General features: G+C 42.4%; 1 protein-coding gene across 5 annotated transcripts in view; it reads right to left on the bottom strand.

Moving 5' to 3' along the window:
• Nucleotides 1–1705: 1705 nt before the first annotated feature.
• The window catches only part of FBXO34 (F-box protein 34), an 84488-nt gene continuing 69136 nt past the window's right edge, over nucleotides 1706–17057 (bottom strand). For 4 of the 5 annotated variants that reach the window (XM_081228845.1, XM_081228849.1, XM_081228847.1 and 1 more), the window contains one exon: nucleotides 1706–4938. In XM_081228845.1, the coding sequence (XP_081084971.1) occupies nucleotides 2790–4928 (2139 nt within the window). In that variant the 5' untranslated portion in view covers nucleotides 4929–4938 and the 3' untranslated portion in view covers nucleotides 1706–2789. Of the gene's footprint in view, nucleotides 4939–6185; nucleotides 6370–17057 lie in introns of all 5 variants that reach the window. The other variant, XM_081228848.1, reaches the window with a different exon arrangement.

Raw genomic sequence — 17057 nt, 5'->3', positions numbered from 1 at the left:
ACATTTTCTCTGGTTCTGCATTTTCTTTCAAATGGTAAAGTGAGGGGTGGGAGAGAATCTAGGCCAGGTGTATCAGACCCTTTGAGCAAAAGCTGAAGGGGTAAGAATCCTTTATTTGGGTCCCCATGGGCGTGGAGTTGGGCTGAGCCTAGGGTCTTCGAGCCCACATTCTTACTTCCTTTCTTGTGAGTCTAGGATTCTACAGCCACGCACGAAGGCAGGTAGCACTGCACTGTTGCAGAAGTAAAACATGAGCTGGTTTCCCCAGCTTGGCACTAGGGGGCTCTGAAGCACAGCATCTTTCTCCTAAGGGGAACAGAAATGAAGACCAGGGTGCCCTTGGGCCCCACCTGCCAAAATCCTCGTCATTCACACAGACACCCCTGGGAAGTGGGTCTTGCATCACGGTTCAAAAGGGATCATCAGTGATTTCTGAGAACCCCGAGAACTGCATGCCAAGATGGGGTTAGGGCATCATTCTTCCTGTCCTCTGCTCTTGGTCAGTTCAGGCCCTCGCAGACTCACAGCTTGTGTCCCACATGAAAACCACATCTAGAACGGCTGACTTGAGAAAACCACCTGGGCACATGCAGAAGAACCAAGAGCCAATAACAATGAAAGCTGATATTCCACACACCAAGCTGTGCACGTCTGTGCACCAAGCTGTGCAAGTCCTGCATGTGCACGTCTCCTTTAATCCTACATTAGGAGTCACAACAAACCCATTAGGGAGGTACACACAGAGTTTGCCAGTTTAGAGCAAACCACAGCGGAGGACGACAAGCACTGGAAACTTCCGCCCAGGGGATGGAAAGCATTCTCACGTACCTCGGCTGGGTCAGCTGGGGTGAGTCATGAGGAAGGACACCGACACCCTGAAGGGGAAGTCAGCCTTCGCAGCCTCTCCTGGTCGTGTCACAGACAGGCTCCAGCCGAGCATGTCGGAGGTAGCATCGCGATGTGCCTGCAGGGCAGACTTGTTCAGCATCCAGACACTTTTCAGTTTCAGTCCCCCCTCTTCAGGCAGGAGCAGCTACTGCCTAAGGATAAGGTAAGAAAGAAGCTGCTCTGTGGCCACATACCTCCTCAGCCACAGGTGAACCTGGCTCCCGGACTCCAGCCCTGCCCCACTCTGCTTGGCAGCCCTGGCCAAAGCCTACTCCACCTTTCCATCTTTCTCCTGTGGGACCACCAGAGCCTTCACTGATCACTTTCACGACAGCCCCACCCCTGGCACATTTACCACTGCTTCTCCACAGCCCAGAGCTGATGCAGCTCCAAGGCTTTTTTGGTGGGTACTCAATTTCAAGCCAACCTAGCTTCTAGGTCCTCCACAGCAGCTTTGTGGGGCCAGATAGCTTCCAGCCCTGCCAAGTGTTACATGACCATAGGTCTGAATATGTTCTCGATGACTTCTAAACAATTAACTCATTATGCATAGATAATAATACCTCATCCAACAGGAAATACAGAGGGTGCTGGGCAGACAACGAATTCAAACTAAGTGTTAAAGGGTTGCAAAAATGTAAGCTCATGATGTTAAGTGAAGATGGTCTCTTTCCAGTGGTAGAAAAGAATTCTCTCTCCCCTTCCAACAACTCAAATTTTTTTTAAAATTAGGATTCAGTTCACAATATCCCTCATCAATATTACCTCAAAAAAGAAAACACATCTGCAAAACTCAGGTCCCATTTAAGATGCATGTTTTTATTGAAGTTAAAAAAAATTTGTAACCAGACAGAAAGAACAAAATAGACAAGAATGTTATAATCTGACTATATAATATTCTCTCATTCTTGGTGAATCACTAAAATATAACAAAGGATTGTTCTCTATGCTAATTTTTTAAGGTTGTCCAGTTAAACCATATTTGGTATCCTTTCAACAGGTTAACCTCTTAACTATTTAGAGTTTCTTCTCAGAAACATTCATATATTATACAGAAAACATTCATAGTTTATTTGGGAAACATTCTTATTTTATACAAATTTGAGACGAGACCAAAAAAAACCAAAAAAACAAAAAAAAATCCACACAGTTGTAGCTGCAACACTATCCTAGCTGCATTGTGGTGATTATGCTCAGTCAGCTGTCCGCTATTTACAACTGGATTTTAATAGTGTTATTTACAGAGGGGCCAAAAGCACTCATCTAAAGTAAAGGCGCTCGGGTTTAATGTGCACTTTCATAGCCCTATGAAAATACAACCATTATATACACTGTAAACACCACAGGGCATGAAATCCATCTCCAACCACAAACATCAATCTCACAGATCAAGCATACAAGGTCTAAGGTAAGGTGCCTAGCTTTTCTTTGTAAGCATACTTTTCACCCAAGAGTACTGCTATTCTTTTCATAGGACACTATTCACTTATTTCAGATATGGTGCCAGTGCTCAAAACATGCCCAGAACCCCTTTTTGGGGATCGCCTGCATAGTCTGCGATGAACTCTGCTGAACATTCTTGACGGTGGCAAGTCTTCTTTGAACAATCCTTTGAAGAAGGATTTGATTTGGGAAAACAGGCATAGTTATTCACAGCCAAGTGGATCAAACTGTGGGATACAACCCTGGATCAAACATGAGGCACCACTATGAAATGATGAGAACGATTTTCTTGTACAGCTTGTAAATTCAGAGATTTAAGATGCCTGAGCAATGGCGGTCCTGATGGGGTAGCAGAGATTCTCCTGGAACGAAGACTGAGAGGCAACACCCACTGGAACGGCGTATCTAGGTGGTGTTTTGCAGTTTTAAAAATCGGTCCGTTGCCTCGCACATAAACTTTAGTACTCCTCTTCAGTTTCAGTCCCTTTTGCTTTCTTATGGATTGCCCGATTAAAGCTATGGCAAGCAGGGACCCAGTGATTGTCATGAAGCCCCAGCTTACAGCCAGGGAAGCCCTTCTGAGACCGGTGGCAGCACATCCAGTATCCCGGCCCATAGGGCAATGCCTGGCAATAGGGCTTGGGGTGCCACCGGCACAGGGACACATCCCCTTTCACATATTTTTTCTTGCACTGCTTGCACGGATCCTCTCTATAGCGTGGATCCCGAACCCAGCGAGAATCTGCTGGCCTGATATTGTAATATTCAATGATAAACTTGAAATAGCAGCAGGTACATTTAAGAGCCACTAAACTCTTAGTGGGAAGTAACCTGAAGATTTTCACCATAATGTGGTGGGGCAGAAAAGCCATGTACTGCTGAGGCTCCAAAAGCTGCTGGATTTTAAACCTGGTCTCCAGAAAGTCATGCGACACCTGCTTCTTCCAACTGGATGCCTCAAGCACTGGTAATGTACTTTCCACAGAAGCCAGCGGGACAAATGAATCAGCCGAGACACTTTTTTCCTCAGATGCACTGTCACCCTCAGCAGCATCTTCAAGCTGACTGGCCTCGGAAGACTCTTCTGTTGTGCTTTCATTCAGCTGGGAACAGCCCGACTGGTGCTGACCAGATGGCAAAAAAAACAACATCCCTGGAAGTGGGTCTTCGCACGACTTTGAACTGGAAGGCTGGTCTTTCTCTACCTTGGACACAGTGATACTAATGCACAAAGATTCTTTTCTTCTCTGATCAGTATTTTGGCTAGCAAGAGGCACAAGCTCTTCACTCATACCATCAATCGCATCTGGGGGCAATTCAATGGCTTGGGGACAGGTGCGAGGAGGAAAAGGTGACCCAACAAGTTCCTCTGTCATTTCCACATCATGTGTATTGCTGTTTTTCATGGCAGTCTGCTGATCTGGCTCTAATTCTGCACTGTCCGTGTGCAAACTCACGCCTGCTGGCAATGAAGGACAGCCCCGAGGAGCGCCGTCCCAGGCCTGGTCCCCCTTAGGAGAACAATGGTCAGCTCTTAAGGGGCCACAGTCCACAGATACAGACCCCCCAGTTTTCACCTGAGTGTCAGGTACCTCCAAGGCGCCTTTGTTTGTTTTGCTTGCCTCAGCCTGCGTGCCATTCACGAGCAACACGCGGCCCACGTTGCGACGGAAGCTGTTATTCCTCGAGAGGCTCCCAGGCTCGCGCTGGCTCTGCCGCTTCAGGCACTCGGACTCCAGCCTGGCTACCATGTCAAGGACACGGACTGGCTCACTCTGTGGTTCACCAACCTCAGGATTTCTCCTTTCCATGGGTTCTTCACATGCTCCTGGGGCAGACAAGGGCTCGGGGGCTGGGGGCACACCTCTGGATTGCCCGGAAAACCGCACCACAGCAGGTGAGTTAGTGCAGTTTTTCGCACAACTGGCTAGCAGAGCACTGGCTCTTTGCTCGAGGAAGGCAACCATTTGTATGACCGACAAAGGCCTCCCGGCATAGACTCCGTCCCCGTTGTCACTCACGTAATGCACAGAACAGTGCTCGATGCCACACGCAAAAGGCTCAGGTTGGTAGCATCTGCTGTTGACTTCCTTCATCCTTTCTAACTGTATCTTGGCTTTTTTAAGATCCCCTGATTTTTTCCTTCTTTTAGTAGCTCTCCCATCAATATCCCAGGAGCTTTTTATTTTCATAGATCCTATTCTATTACTACACTGGTGGGCTGCAAAGAATGCAATCTTTTCCTTGGTGTTTCCCGGTTTCACAACAGCCCAGATATCAAGCGGCCCTTCCCCTTCCTCACCCTGGTGGATTGTTGCAGACGGTGCATTCTTCTTGGTTTTAACATTCACGCTGCTCTCTTCAGGACTGTTCCCACTCATACTGCACAGAACATTTGGAGAAAGGATTCCAAAAGGCTTTCGAGATGATGCTTTACCAAGAGAGGCTGAAGGAAAGACACTTGGTTTCATACAGCTAGCTTTGCATTTTTCATCATTTATAGCCTGTTGGTGGCTCATAGGAGTTCTCAGAGTTTCCTTGCTGATTTCCAAAGGTCGCACTTTCTTCTGGAGTTTCCAGTATGGCTTTAGGTGCATAACAGAGGCTCTACAAGAAGGAAATACACATTTGATTAAGATACTGATTTCATTTTTAGAAAAGCTTTTTTTTTTAACTTAAACTCAGATGGTTCTAGCAAGTAATAGAAACATTTTCTATCAGTTCACTAAATCTTTACCAACTCTCATTTCAGCTAGTTTTTAACGTACAAATCAAGAACAACAAAAGCAAAAATAACTACTTTCCGTGGTGTACAGGCCAGAAAATAAATGGGTGAATTTCAGACTGACTAGACTACGTGAATTTCAGACTGACATTAGTTAACATTCTATACATAAAATTAGTGCTTTAAATGTAAAGAAATCTGAACTTACTAAAAACACTCAAGGGTCAGTACAAGGCACAGTAAAGAAGAAACGAAAGTATAAAAGGAACCCATCCAGAATCTCTAGTATAGTAACACTATTTCTTTCTAAGTCATCACAACTAGCATTTTATTGATTGCAAAACGGTCTATCAAAATTGTTATATTGCTTTCTAAGCTATTCCCATACTGTTGAATACTTTAGATATCTGTATTTTCACTTGTCTGCTTATGTTGCTTTGCTCATCTATTAGTGTTGATTTTCTAAACAGTCTACTTGTGTAAGCTCTTAACTGTTAAATTTTCTGCAAATTAAATACAAAGCCCACAATCTTTATCAATTCACTAGTTCAGAAAAACAGTGCCTGTTTTGTTCCCTGGCTAGGGGTGGAGATGGTAACCATTTTAGAAATTATAAAGATGATTACATGCAGAGATATGGTGTTCTAGTCCTTGTCATATCACTAATTAGCTAGACAGGGTGATTTTACCTTGGGTAAGTCACTTCCTCTCTGGGTCTGAGTTGAAATGTTAACTGAGGGGTTGGAATACTAGATTATTTAATGATTCTGTCAATTTATATGTCAAAATATCCCACTGCTACACAGAACACCCTGGATTGAGGAAAAAGCGTCTTGTAGGGATGCCTGGTCTCCTACAAAGTAAACCTACAGACCAAAATAAACATCTGCAGTCACAGATGTGGAGCAAGAGCAAGAGCTTTCACAGGTCTAAGCACATGGGCTCTCACCCACTCTCGCTCCTGGGGACAAAGTCTAAGACATACATATTGGGCAATCCAGCATATCCCTTTCTCATTCGCTCCATAACATTTACCCAGTGCCTGCAATGCGGCAGCCTCCACGGGAACTGCTTTCAGGTATCAGTTTTATTCATCAAGAATGAAAGTGATCATCCAGAACAAATTTACCTTTCACTTCAAATTTAATTCCTAGAGTCCAGTCTCAGCTAAAAGAAGAAATATGGAGGGCTTCCCTGGTGGCGCAGTGGTTGAGAGTCCGCCTGCCGATGCAGGGGACACAGGTTCGTGCCCCGGTCCGGGAAGATCCCACATGCCGCAGAGCGGCTGGGCCTGTGAGCCTTGGCCACTGAGCCTGTGCTCCGCAGCGGGAGAGGCCACAACAGTGAGAGGCCCACATACCGCAAAAAAAAAAAAAAAAAAAGAAATATGGATATGAATATCTTCTAGCTAGGTAAACAGAAATCTTACTTTTAAGGCACACAAAGTACCTTTTAAAAGATACCCCTGAAATAGATCAGATTGATTTGTTTCTGATCTTTAGCAATTATATCCTACATCTGTTGAGATCTCCCCCCTTTGTACACTACAGCATTTTTAATAGCTTTATATTTTATAGAATTATAGAAACATTATATTCTATATCTATAATTTAGTCTTATAAAAGCCACCCAGAATTCTTCAAGAACAAGGCAAAGATATGTGAATAAAATAAATGAATAAAAGAGGCACATCTAGTGCCATCTCTCTGTCAACAATTTTCTGGTTTTTCATATCCCTTCAATCCCTCTCTAAGTGAAATCTAAGAAATGGAGGTTGTTGAAAAATCCAATTAATTCTCACATAATGATCTCATTACAGAATGTCTGTGAATAAATTTAAACTTCAGCAATGTGTGTGCCATTCTGCATCACACAATATGTTCTCCTCGCATTCCTCCCCCACAAATTATTTTAGGTGCCATTACTGATAGACAGCAACATTTGGAAGAAACTAATGTGATTGCAGGTGGCTTTTGTTTGCGTATATTAACCTGTAAAGTCAGCTCAACTGATACATTACTAATAGACAAGGTTTCAGCAGGATTAAAACAGGAGATGATCCCATGGAACAAAAGTGAAGAAAGGTACAACAGTGAATGAAAAAAGCCAATAAGGTCATTCGATGCAACCAGGGTGACTGCTGGAGGGTGAGTGGTGATTCAGTGGGACCCCCAGAGGAAGCAGAACCTTTAGGCACAGGCTCACGTCCTCCACTGGCTGAAGGATGGCTGGAGTATTAACCTCTCCCCCTTCCTGTGCTGGGCTTGAAGGCCCTGAGACAGAATAAGTGCTGGCAAGACTCAAAGAAATGGCAAAAATCTGAGTCTGGTTTGAAATCAGTGGTGGACCATGAGGATATGATGCAGAGCATCAAGGGCATCTACTGCAAAAATTCATAAAATAAAAACTTTACATCTCTAACAGATTACATCAGATGGTGGTGCTTTCCCCACCCCCAACTCACCCCCTCAAATACAGACAGGCACTGCAGAAAGCTCCAGCCAGGTTTCCATGGTCGCCAATCTCTTTGCACAGGAGTATTTTAAAAGTTCGCCACGATAAAGCCCTGCTTTATTAAAGTCCTGCTTTAATGCAGGGTTATAGCACCTACCCACACACGAGTGTTCATTAGACACTCAGAAATGTCCCTGTAAAAAGTTAAGATCCCTGGGCCCATTGAATCAGAATTTCTGGGACTGGGCCAACAATCTGGTTTTGTTTTGTTTTTTAATATTTATTTATTTATTTTGGCTGTGCCAGGTCTTAGCTGCACGGCACGTGGGATCTTTAGCTGCGGCATGTGGGATCTAGTTCCCCAACCAGGGATCGAACCTGGGACCCCTGCATTGGGAGCCCGCTGTCTTACCCACTGGACCACCAGGGAAGTCCCTGTTTTTAACCTTAGATTTAATTCGGAAGGGAACTTAAAGGTCATGTGTTAGATCTAAGAGTGTTGGGGGGTTCTGGATGTGGGCTGGGGGGCTGGGCTACTGACAGGGGTGAGGTGGAACTGCCCAACAAAAAGCCGATCGGACAGTCCATATTGAAGCGTCTACTCTAAAAGATGCGTAAAGACAGACTACCATCTTCTTACCTGTTATTCTCTTTAAAACACCAAAAAAGTCAATGGCCATGTTATTGCCAAATTTCCTCTCCAACTCCAACTCCTCAGTTTCTTTGACACTGCTTTCCCAGCTCTCTTCTTCTCCAGCTTTTAAGCACTGATGTATTCCTCAGAGTTCTTTCTTTTTCTAGACCATTATTACTCTTAAGCTATATATCTAAGTGACCTCATAGTTTTAATGACCACAGATTCATGACTCCCCAGTGGTATGCTCTCCCAAACGTCATATTCTATGACATGCCTAACACACATACTCACCTGGATGTCAAAAAGAATCTCAAAAATCAAAATGACTATTTAATGACAGCACCAAGTACCTGGTCAACCAAGCCAGAAAGTTGAGTCACTTCGATTCCTCCTCCCATCCAATCACCAAGTCACCCTCCCTTCTTGTTCATCCCTAGCACAACTGCCCTAGTTTTGGCTGTCATATCTTACCTCTGCTACACTGTTGTTAGCTACAGGAAAGCCTAACCTCTTCATCAATGAAATGCAAGGTCATGGAGCCCACCCCAGCCAACCTATCACAGCTTCACTCCTGCCCTACCCTAATTCACACTTTGGAAGCTTGTTCACAGACCATTACCACAGGACCAAGTAGATGAAGGCCAATCATATAACCTAATACACAAATTTTAAGGCAGGCAGAGCCATAAAACTAAGAGAACAGCTTCCAACTTTTTTCATACTAACTGCCACCCATTTCTTTCTATCCATTTATTATCTGAAATTTACTAAACACTCTGGGCTGGATATTAGTGTTGCAATTATGAATAAGACATAGTTACTGCCCTTAAGGAGACAGAAAATCAAATAGGCAATTACGACAGCATGTGATATGTGTTATAAGGATAGTACAGGTGCTGGGAGTCCACGAGGGGAGGAAGGGGGAAGGAGAGGACAGAGAAGGAAGGAGTGTATGAAAGGAAGAGAGGAGACCACCAGCACCAAGCTTAGTCTTGAGGGTGCAGAAACAGGTCAGAAAAGCCCTGAAGGAAGATAAACAAAGTCCTAAAAATTCAAAAGGTAGGTGAGGTAGGTGAGAAATAATCGAAGTCCCAGCTAAGGTGGACAGACAGAAGTAAATGGGTTAGAAAGGAAGAACAGGCAGGATTTTAGCTACTGATTATAAATGGAGGTTGAGAGAGTGGAGTCAAGGATGGGTCCTCAAGGCTACAGCAACTGGGTGAAGAGTGCTACCTTTTAGTGAGACGGTGACAAAGGTAGCTGAGCAGATTTGGAGCAGGGGAAAAGGTAAGTTCAGTTTTTAAAAAATGCTGCATGCAAGCTAGAGATATCTAGTAGGCAGACTGACACAAGTCTGGCCAAGAGAAATATGAGGAAAGGAACAAGACAGTTGTGACAGAAATTCAATGAGGAAAAAGTTTTCTGGACAGAGATTACGTATGTCTTTTTCCAAAATTTTCACAATGAACATATATTGCATATATTACCGTTATAATAAGAAAAATGTACATAAAAATAAAGAGCAATCACACACCCTACAGCAAGGTCATATAAAGAATTCTGTCTGGGGGAATCCCCTGGCAGTCCAGTGGTTAGGACTCCACACTGTCATTGCCGAGGGTCCAAGTTCAATCCCTGGTTGGGGAACTAAGATCCCACAAGTCACGCGGTGTGGCAAAAAAAAAGGAAAGAAAAAAAGAGTTGTGTCCAGTTAGTGATGGAGACCCCTCCCTGGTGACTCTGCTGTGAGGAACTGCAGTGGGTGAGTAGGGCAGAGCCAAAAACTCATGGTGAAGGAGTGAATGAAGGTGAAAAAGCGAACGTTAGCAAGTTTTTCACCAAGTTTGGCTACAAAGGAGAAAGGCTTTGTACATACCTGTCACCTTAAATCCTTTCCAGGAATAAACTGAGATATAATAATGAATCAGTTAAAACCTGAACAACTTTCCTCCAGTAAAGAGCAAAATCTTGCTTTCACATAACTCCAGTATTCTTTATTGACTCTTAATTTCTGATTTCAGCTCAAAAAAGCTGGAAAAACTCTAACCTAAGCATATTGTACAATCTAAAAATTAAGCCATGGGAGAGAATTTAACTTTGCAAAAAGGCCTAGATAAATGCTAAAGTCTAAAGAATCACACTAACTCTAGTCTATAGAGGACTGAACTTGATCAATGAGGAGTCAAATGGCAATATGGGATCAGAATAGGGGAAAGGACGAGATTTCTCTTAGTGCTAACAGACTTAGTGCTAATAGGAAGCCTAACATCGAAGGCCTGCTTCCTAACTTGTCACTCTTAGTCCACAGCCTTGCCCATCTAAACAGGCTAGAAGATAAGGTGCTTCCTTTTTCTTTCTACTTCATTAACGCTTCAGGAATGCTAATTCCAAAGAGGAGTCATTTATTAGTATAAGAGGAGCTACTCTTTATTTACAAAAGGTTAGAGGAATAAACGTAGAAGAGTCCCTAAAAGATCCCTCCCGTGGTACCTTGAGAGGGGAAAAAAAGTGTACAGTAAATAAATCACTGTTTCTTTAAAAACATAAAAGCTTCCAGAGAACATCTTATGACCGCCTTCTTCACTGGACCATTATAGAAACGATAAGCAACTTCAACAAAGCACTCCACGTATAAACAAAATCCTTGTTTTTTGCAAATGAGGTGACAGAGCTGATATGACTTTTTTTTTTTTTTTTTTTTTTTTCCGGTACGCGGGCCTCTCACTGTTGTGGCCTCTCCCGCTGCGGAGCACAGGCTCCGGACGCGCAGGCTCAGCGGCCATGGCTCACGGGCCCAGCCGCTCCGCGGCACGTGGGATCTTCCCAAACCGGGGCACGAACCCGTGTTCCCTGCATCGGCAGGCGGACTCTCAACCACTGCGCCACCAGGGAAGCCCTGATATGACTTTTGAAGCCCCACAGGTAGCAGTAGAGGAATTAAGATTAGAATCAGATAAGTCTCCCGGACCTATATTTTCCTTGCTTACAAAAATAAATAAATAGGGCCTCCCTGGTGGCGCAGTGGTTGAGAGTCCGCCTGCCGATGCAGGGGATACGGGTTCGTGCCCCGGTCCGGGAGGATCCCACATGCCGCGGAGCGCCTGGGCCCGTGAGCCATGGCCGCTGGGCCTGCACATCCGGAGCCTGTGCTCCGCAACGGGAGAGGCCACAACAGGGAGAGGCCCGCGTACCGCAAAAAAAAAAAAAAAAAAAAGAAAGGAACAAAAATAAATAAATAAAAATTAAAATCCTAGGCTCAAGCATGACACAAATATAATTAAATAATTCTGACAGCGTCTATTCAAAGAGCTTCTATCTTTCAAACTGGGGTCAGTTTTTCTTAAGTGCCACATAAAACCTCTACACAGAACTGTGATGATGTAAAGCAGACATATCATATAACGTAAGAAGCCACACCAATTTAAAAGTATGTAGAAACTGCTCCTATGGCTATTAAAGCAGAAAAAATGCCAGCACTGGGAGGGTGTGAATACAGGCGGAGACATAAGAAAAGACTCCCATTAACCTCTAAGCACTGACAGAATGCGCCCAACTCTCAGAGTACCTTAACAATAAAACAGAACAAACTCTAAGCCAGAAAAGACGGTATTTCTCAAACTGAGTTCCAAAATATTGGGGACTGGCTTTTTTCCGAGAGGGAGTTCACTCCTTTTTTTAAAGTAATATTACCTAAAACCATTTCATGGGGACTTTGAACTTCGCCTCAGGAGGATTAGATGGTTAGTAGTGCACAATTTAATGGAAAAATCCTTTACTGTCTGTTAACAGATACTGAATACAGAAAATAGCCTTTGGAAACACACATGCATTGTCTTCAAGAACTCACCGCTCACAGCTTTCATCAATCTCAGAACTCACAATGGTATTTAAATATGACATACCTGCTTCATAGTCATCTGTAACATAGAGGCTATATGATTTAAAACTTCCAGAAAATCAAGGTTTATGATGAACTTGATGGGACAACAAAGTATCTAAAACATTCTGAAAACGTTACAAATTAAGAAGGGTAGCCACTACTTTGCTCTTCTACTGTGACTGCAACAGAAGCAACACCTAACACATTTTAACTGTATTGCAAAATACTGATTTAGTGGTATTATCCAAGTTTACATGGGACCCCTCCCCCCTTTCCTTAAAGTAAGGAGGAAAGGGAAGGGCCTGGAGGACAAAACACTCACTGCAGCTGTTATCAATTATTAAATAACAATTGGGAATAGAGACAAATGGAAGTATTAGGTTTTGTTAAATTTACCATGTTGTGAACAGTAGTTCACAAAATTATTTCCTATTGCTCCTGTGACATAATGCCAAATACAAAACTCTGGCATATCACAATTTACTGCTATCTAAGCTGATGAGACATCTACTGCTAGAATGAACATCAAAACAAATGAAACCTAATAAACAGTTTAGTTCCCCCAAAATCATTAACGTATTTTGAAAAGTACACTGGGCATTACCAAGTAAATTTTGCTCCCACAAATTTTCAGATATTCAGCATTTCTGTTAAAACCCTACTGCTTACATCGACTTAAAAAAAATGCACCATGTAAAAGTTGTGAATTAAGTTTTATTAGGGGACCTCACTGAGAACTATAGCCCAGGAGACAGCCTCTCAGATAGTTCCGAGGAACTGCTCCAGAAAGGTAAGGGAGGAACCAAGATGCATATATGTGGTTTATCAGCATGGGTGGGGGGGGGGAAGGGGGTGGAGAAGCCATGCAGTTAAGCAAAAGATTACTGCTAATCACAAAGAACAGACATCTCAAGGGAATGCTTTCAGTGCTTTTCTACGTATGGGAAGATATAAGAAGCTGGGTTCACTGAAATTATTCCTTAGCTACGCATCTTAACTATCTAGGTCCATGCGTCCAAAGCACAAAATGCCTCCTGTTTTTCTCCATCCTGAATTCCCCTCAGGCTAATGGCTTGATCCTTGTAGAAGGGGAACTGGAGCAGCATTCTTTGTTTACACTTATTTTTCCTATTCTAATATTTCTTACAGAAAACAAAGGAAAAGAAAACCTCTACTCTTTCACAGAGAAAGCTGTTACTTCCTTGAGTGTGCTGATGCTTTTTTTAAACTTTGAAACCATCATTCTTCCATACATTTTTAAAAATATTTATTTGGTTGCGCAGGGTCTTAGTTGCAGCACGTGGCTCCTTAGTTGCAGCAGGTGGGCTCCTTAGTTGTGGCATATGAACTCTTAGTTGCAGCATGAATGTGGCATTGTCCAAATTTGTCCAAAAGTTTGTCCAAAAATGGAACAAAATAGTTGAAATTGAGATTATCTTGAAAAATACAGGATATGTGATAATCATTTACATTTAGCTACTTCCCAAAGGCCTGGAAGTAGCTAATGATCAACCAAATAATATCAGAATAAATTTTAATCTTACTAGCCAACACTAAAGGTGGGCAGAGGGGAGAAGAGAGAAGAAATGTTATTTCAGAAAATCTAAACTAAGAAAACCTATTGCAATTCAGCACAAAATCTTAGAATAAAAAGAAAATAACAATAGGCAGAAATCACTAGCAAGTCTTGTTTAGTGAAAGAAGCTCCATTATTTTCTACATACCAAACTCATAGCCAGCAAAGATAACATTGTGCTGTGAAATTTTAAAACCTGGCTTGTATTCTACTCTCTCTGTGCAAAGGTACTCTCTTTGACTTTCCTCAAAAAGCACCTTTGTACATGTTCAGACAATTGGGCAAAAGAGAAATTTATGTAGAATTTGACCTGGGGACCTCTGTGGATAATTTCAGTAAGATGTAAGCTCCCAAGGACAGGGACCCTTAATCTGCCTGGTTTACCACTGCTGCCCAGAGTTTTACTCAAAAAAATGTTTGTTGAATTTGAATGAATGATGTATTCTAAATGAGACAGCCTGAATCTGGAAAACAGAGTGAGAATGTAACATCCATCTCTACTGTACAAGCACCTCAACTGGATGGCTATAGCCTGTTGGATCCAACAAGGTATTAGTGGCAAGATAAAGCCTCAGAAAACAAAACTGCTATTTGTTAAAGGGATACCATTATTTTCTAAAGAATTAGGTAACTCTTTAGAGTTAGGTAATTAACTTGCTGAAGATCCATCTGGCAAACTAATGAAAAAATCAGGTTTATTCCATTGCAGATGTATCTGAAGAAAAAATTCAACCACACTTATTAGCTATGAATAGTAAGGTAAATTGGCTCACCTCAGGAGCACTGAGCTTGACAACAAGATGTGAAGAGAGTACAGAAGAAAGTCAGTAAGAATGTATGAGAGGAAAGAAGTTAATTATCTGGTCACTTTTAGATTTACTGAAGAAAACCTCCCCTATTAACCCCACCACAGATATTCTTATGAGCTTCATTGAGCTGCTCTGACCACTAGGCCTTAGATCACTCTCTAGTCCCCAGCTTCAGCTGCTTGCTTTAAATGAAATACAAATGAGGTGACTGGTTTTTTTCTAATAAATTAATTCTTTCCATGAACAAAAATATTGTCATATTATAAATATTAATAGGAATATTTGGAAGGTCATCAAAGATACCAAGTGGGCCCCACAAACAGTGAATAACACTCAAATGTAGGGCTTCCCTGGTGGCTCAGTGGTTAAGAATCCGCCTGCCAATGCAGGGGACATGGGTTCAAGCCCTGGTCCGGGAAGATCCCACATGCCGCAGAACAACTAAACCCGTGAGCCACAACTACTGAGCCTGTGCTCTAGAGCCTGCGAGCCACAACTACTGAAGCCCATGCACCTAGAGCCTGTGCTCTGCAACAAGCCACCGCAATGCAATGAAGAGTAGCCCCCGCTCGCCACAACTAGAGAAAGCCCATGCACAGCAACGAAGACCAATGCAGCCAAAAAATAAATAAATAAATAAATAAAAACAAATACTCAAATGTAAAACGTGGCAGTTATGAAACAGGACTAAAAAACTCAACAAGGGGCTTCCCTGGTGGCGCAGCGGTTGGGAGTTCGCCTGCCGATGCAGGGGACACGGGTTCGTGCCCCGGTCCGGGAAGATCCCACATGCCACAGAGCGGCTGGGCCCATGAGCCATGGCCGCTGAGCCTGTGCGTCCGGAGTCTGTGCTCCGCAATGGGAGAGGCCACAGCAGTGAGAGGCCCCCCGCACCGCAAAGGAAAAAAAAAAAACAAAACCAGATGATCTTCCAAGCCTCCCTTCTACAATTTTACCAAAAAACTGCCCAATTTTGAAACCAAAGTCTTCAGTAAGTAATACCAAAGTTAACTATACTAAGCAGACATATTTTAAGCACTCTAAGGTAATTTCCTAACTAGGTGAACTACATGGGTCTGAAGTCATTCTGAAGTTATCAGCTACCCAATATAGCATATTGCACATCTCAACACCAAATCATGCACTATATTTTAACCACTGCTACAAAGTCAGAGAGAGAGAGAATACTAATTCAAATAAATATTTATTCAAAATAAAATATACTTAAAGCCATTAAATGCCTTAAATTTTATTTCCCGACATGTTTTGATTCAAAATAAATAGAAGGAATGATAAAAATAGACATCACCATTTTCCAAACTTTATTGAATTAATGGATCTAGGCAATGATCATCAGTAGCTGCTAACATCACAAAACTGAAACACAACCAGACATTACATGCTCCTGATGCGGGGGTGGGGGAAGACACTTAAAAAAAAATCTATTCTAATCTGGTTAATCCTTTAGAGCCAGCCTCAGAGGAAATGCAGGAGACAGAAATATGCTAAAAACTTGAGGAATACAAACTAGCAAAATCTAGATTGAGGGGAAACTATAGAACAAAATAAGACTGGTTTCTTCAAGCAAATTCCAAGATGGGAGGGGGGCTTGGGGGAGAAAGAAAGAGAGGGGAGCCTATACATTAAGATATTTAACCAACCAATCAACCAAATATGTGGATCCTCAGTCAAACAGACATACCACAAAAATTAACATATATATATGTATGTATGTATTTTTAAGTCCTCACCCCTTAGATATACATCCTAAAATCTTTTTAGCTTAAATGATATGATGTCTTCAAAACAATATGGGGGAGAAGAAGAGATTCAGAGTATAAATCAAGCAAGATTGGCCATGAGGTGATAAACTGTTGAAGCTGGGCAATGGCAAAGTGGGGTTTTATCATTCTAGCTCTGTATTTTTGTTATACAACTAAATTTTCTCATAATTAAAAGGAGAAATAAATAAATGGAAGCATTTGGAAACAATGGATGAATAAGCCCAGAAATGTTCATTATGCACACACAGTTGGAGCTGCATACCATCTGATCTGGAGTGAGAAACTGGAATTCACAGGTTCCCTGGGTAGGGCAGCTCTGCAGGGATCATTGTTAAGTCCATCCCCACTAAGCCCCAGGCTGTCTGACGCAGCACTCCTTCCTGGTTCAGACCCAGGGCACCAACCAACATAAGTTCTTCTTGCCCTACTCCACACCCTTTACTGAAAACTGAACAGGAAATAAACCAGAAGGCACAAAAAAGGTAAGAAAAGGGAGACAAACACACAGGCAGTCAAATAAAAAAAGAACTGAAAGACAACAGTGGTCAAGGCCAATCAACCCATTTCTTAATTAAACAAATATGGCTTTCAATCCCTCATGCTGTAACCTAAATGCGCAGCCTAATTAATACCTGACTCTGCCTTGTATAAGTGCACTTAACTTCCACAACTTTAAAGATAAACATAAATTAAATATTTAAATAAATACATAGGGAATTTTACTATTTAAAGACATCTTACTGCAAATTCTTTTACAACAACAGTCGCCCCACATTTACTCATGGGGCAGGGGAAATGATAGTATTAATATTAAAATGTTATTATTAATAATGTAGCCATTGATATTTATTGAGTACTTAA

The sequence above is a fragment of the Mesoplodon bidens genome (assembly GCF_964165515.1).
Source record: "Mesoplodon bidens genome assembly, chromosome: 3".
NCBI lineage: Eukaryota > Metazoa > Chordata > Mammalia > Artiodactyla > Ziphiidae > Mesoplodon > Mesoplodon bidens.
Note: the sequence above shows the minus strand (reverse complement) of the source record. Positions and strands in the feature narration are given on the sequence as shown.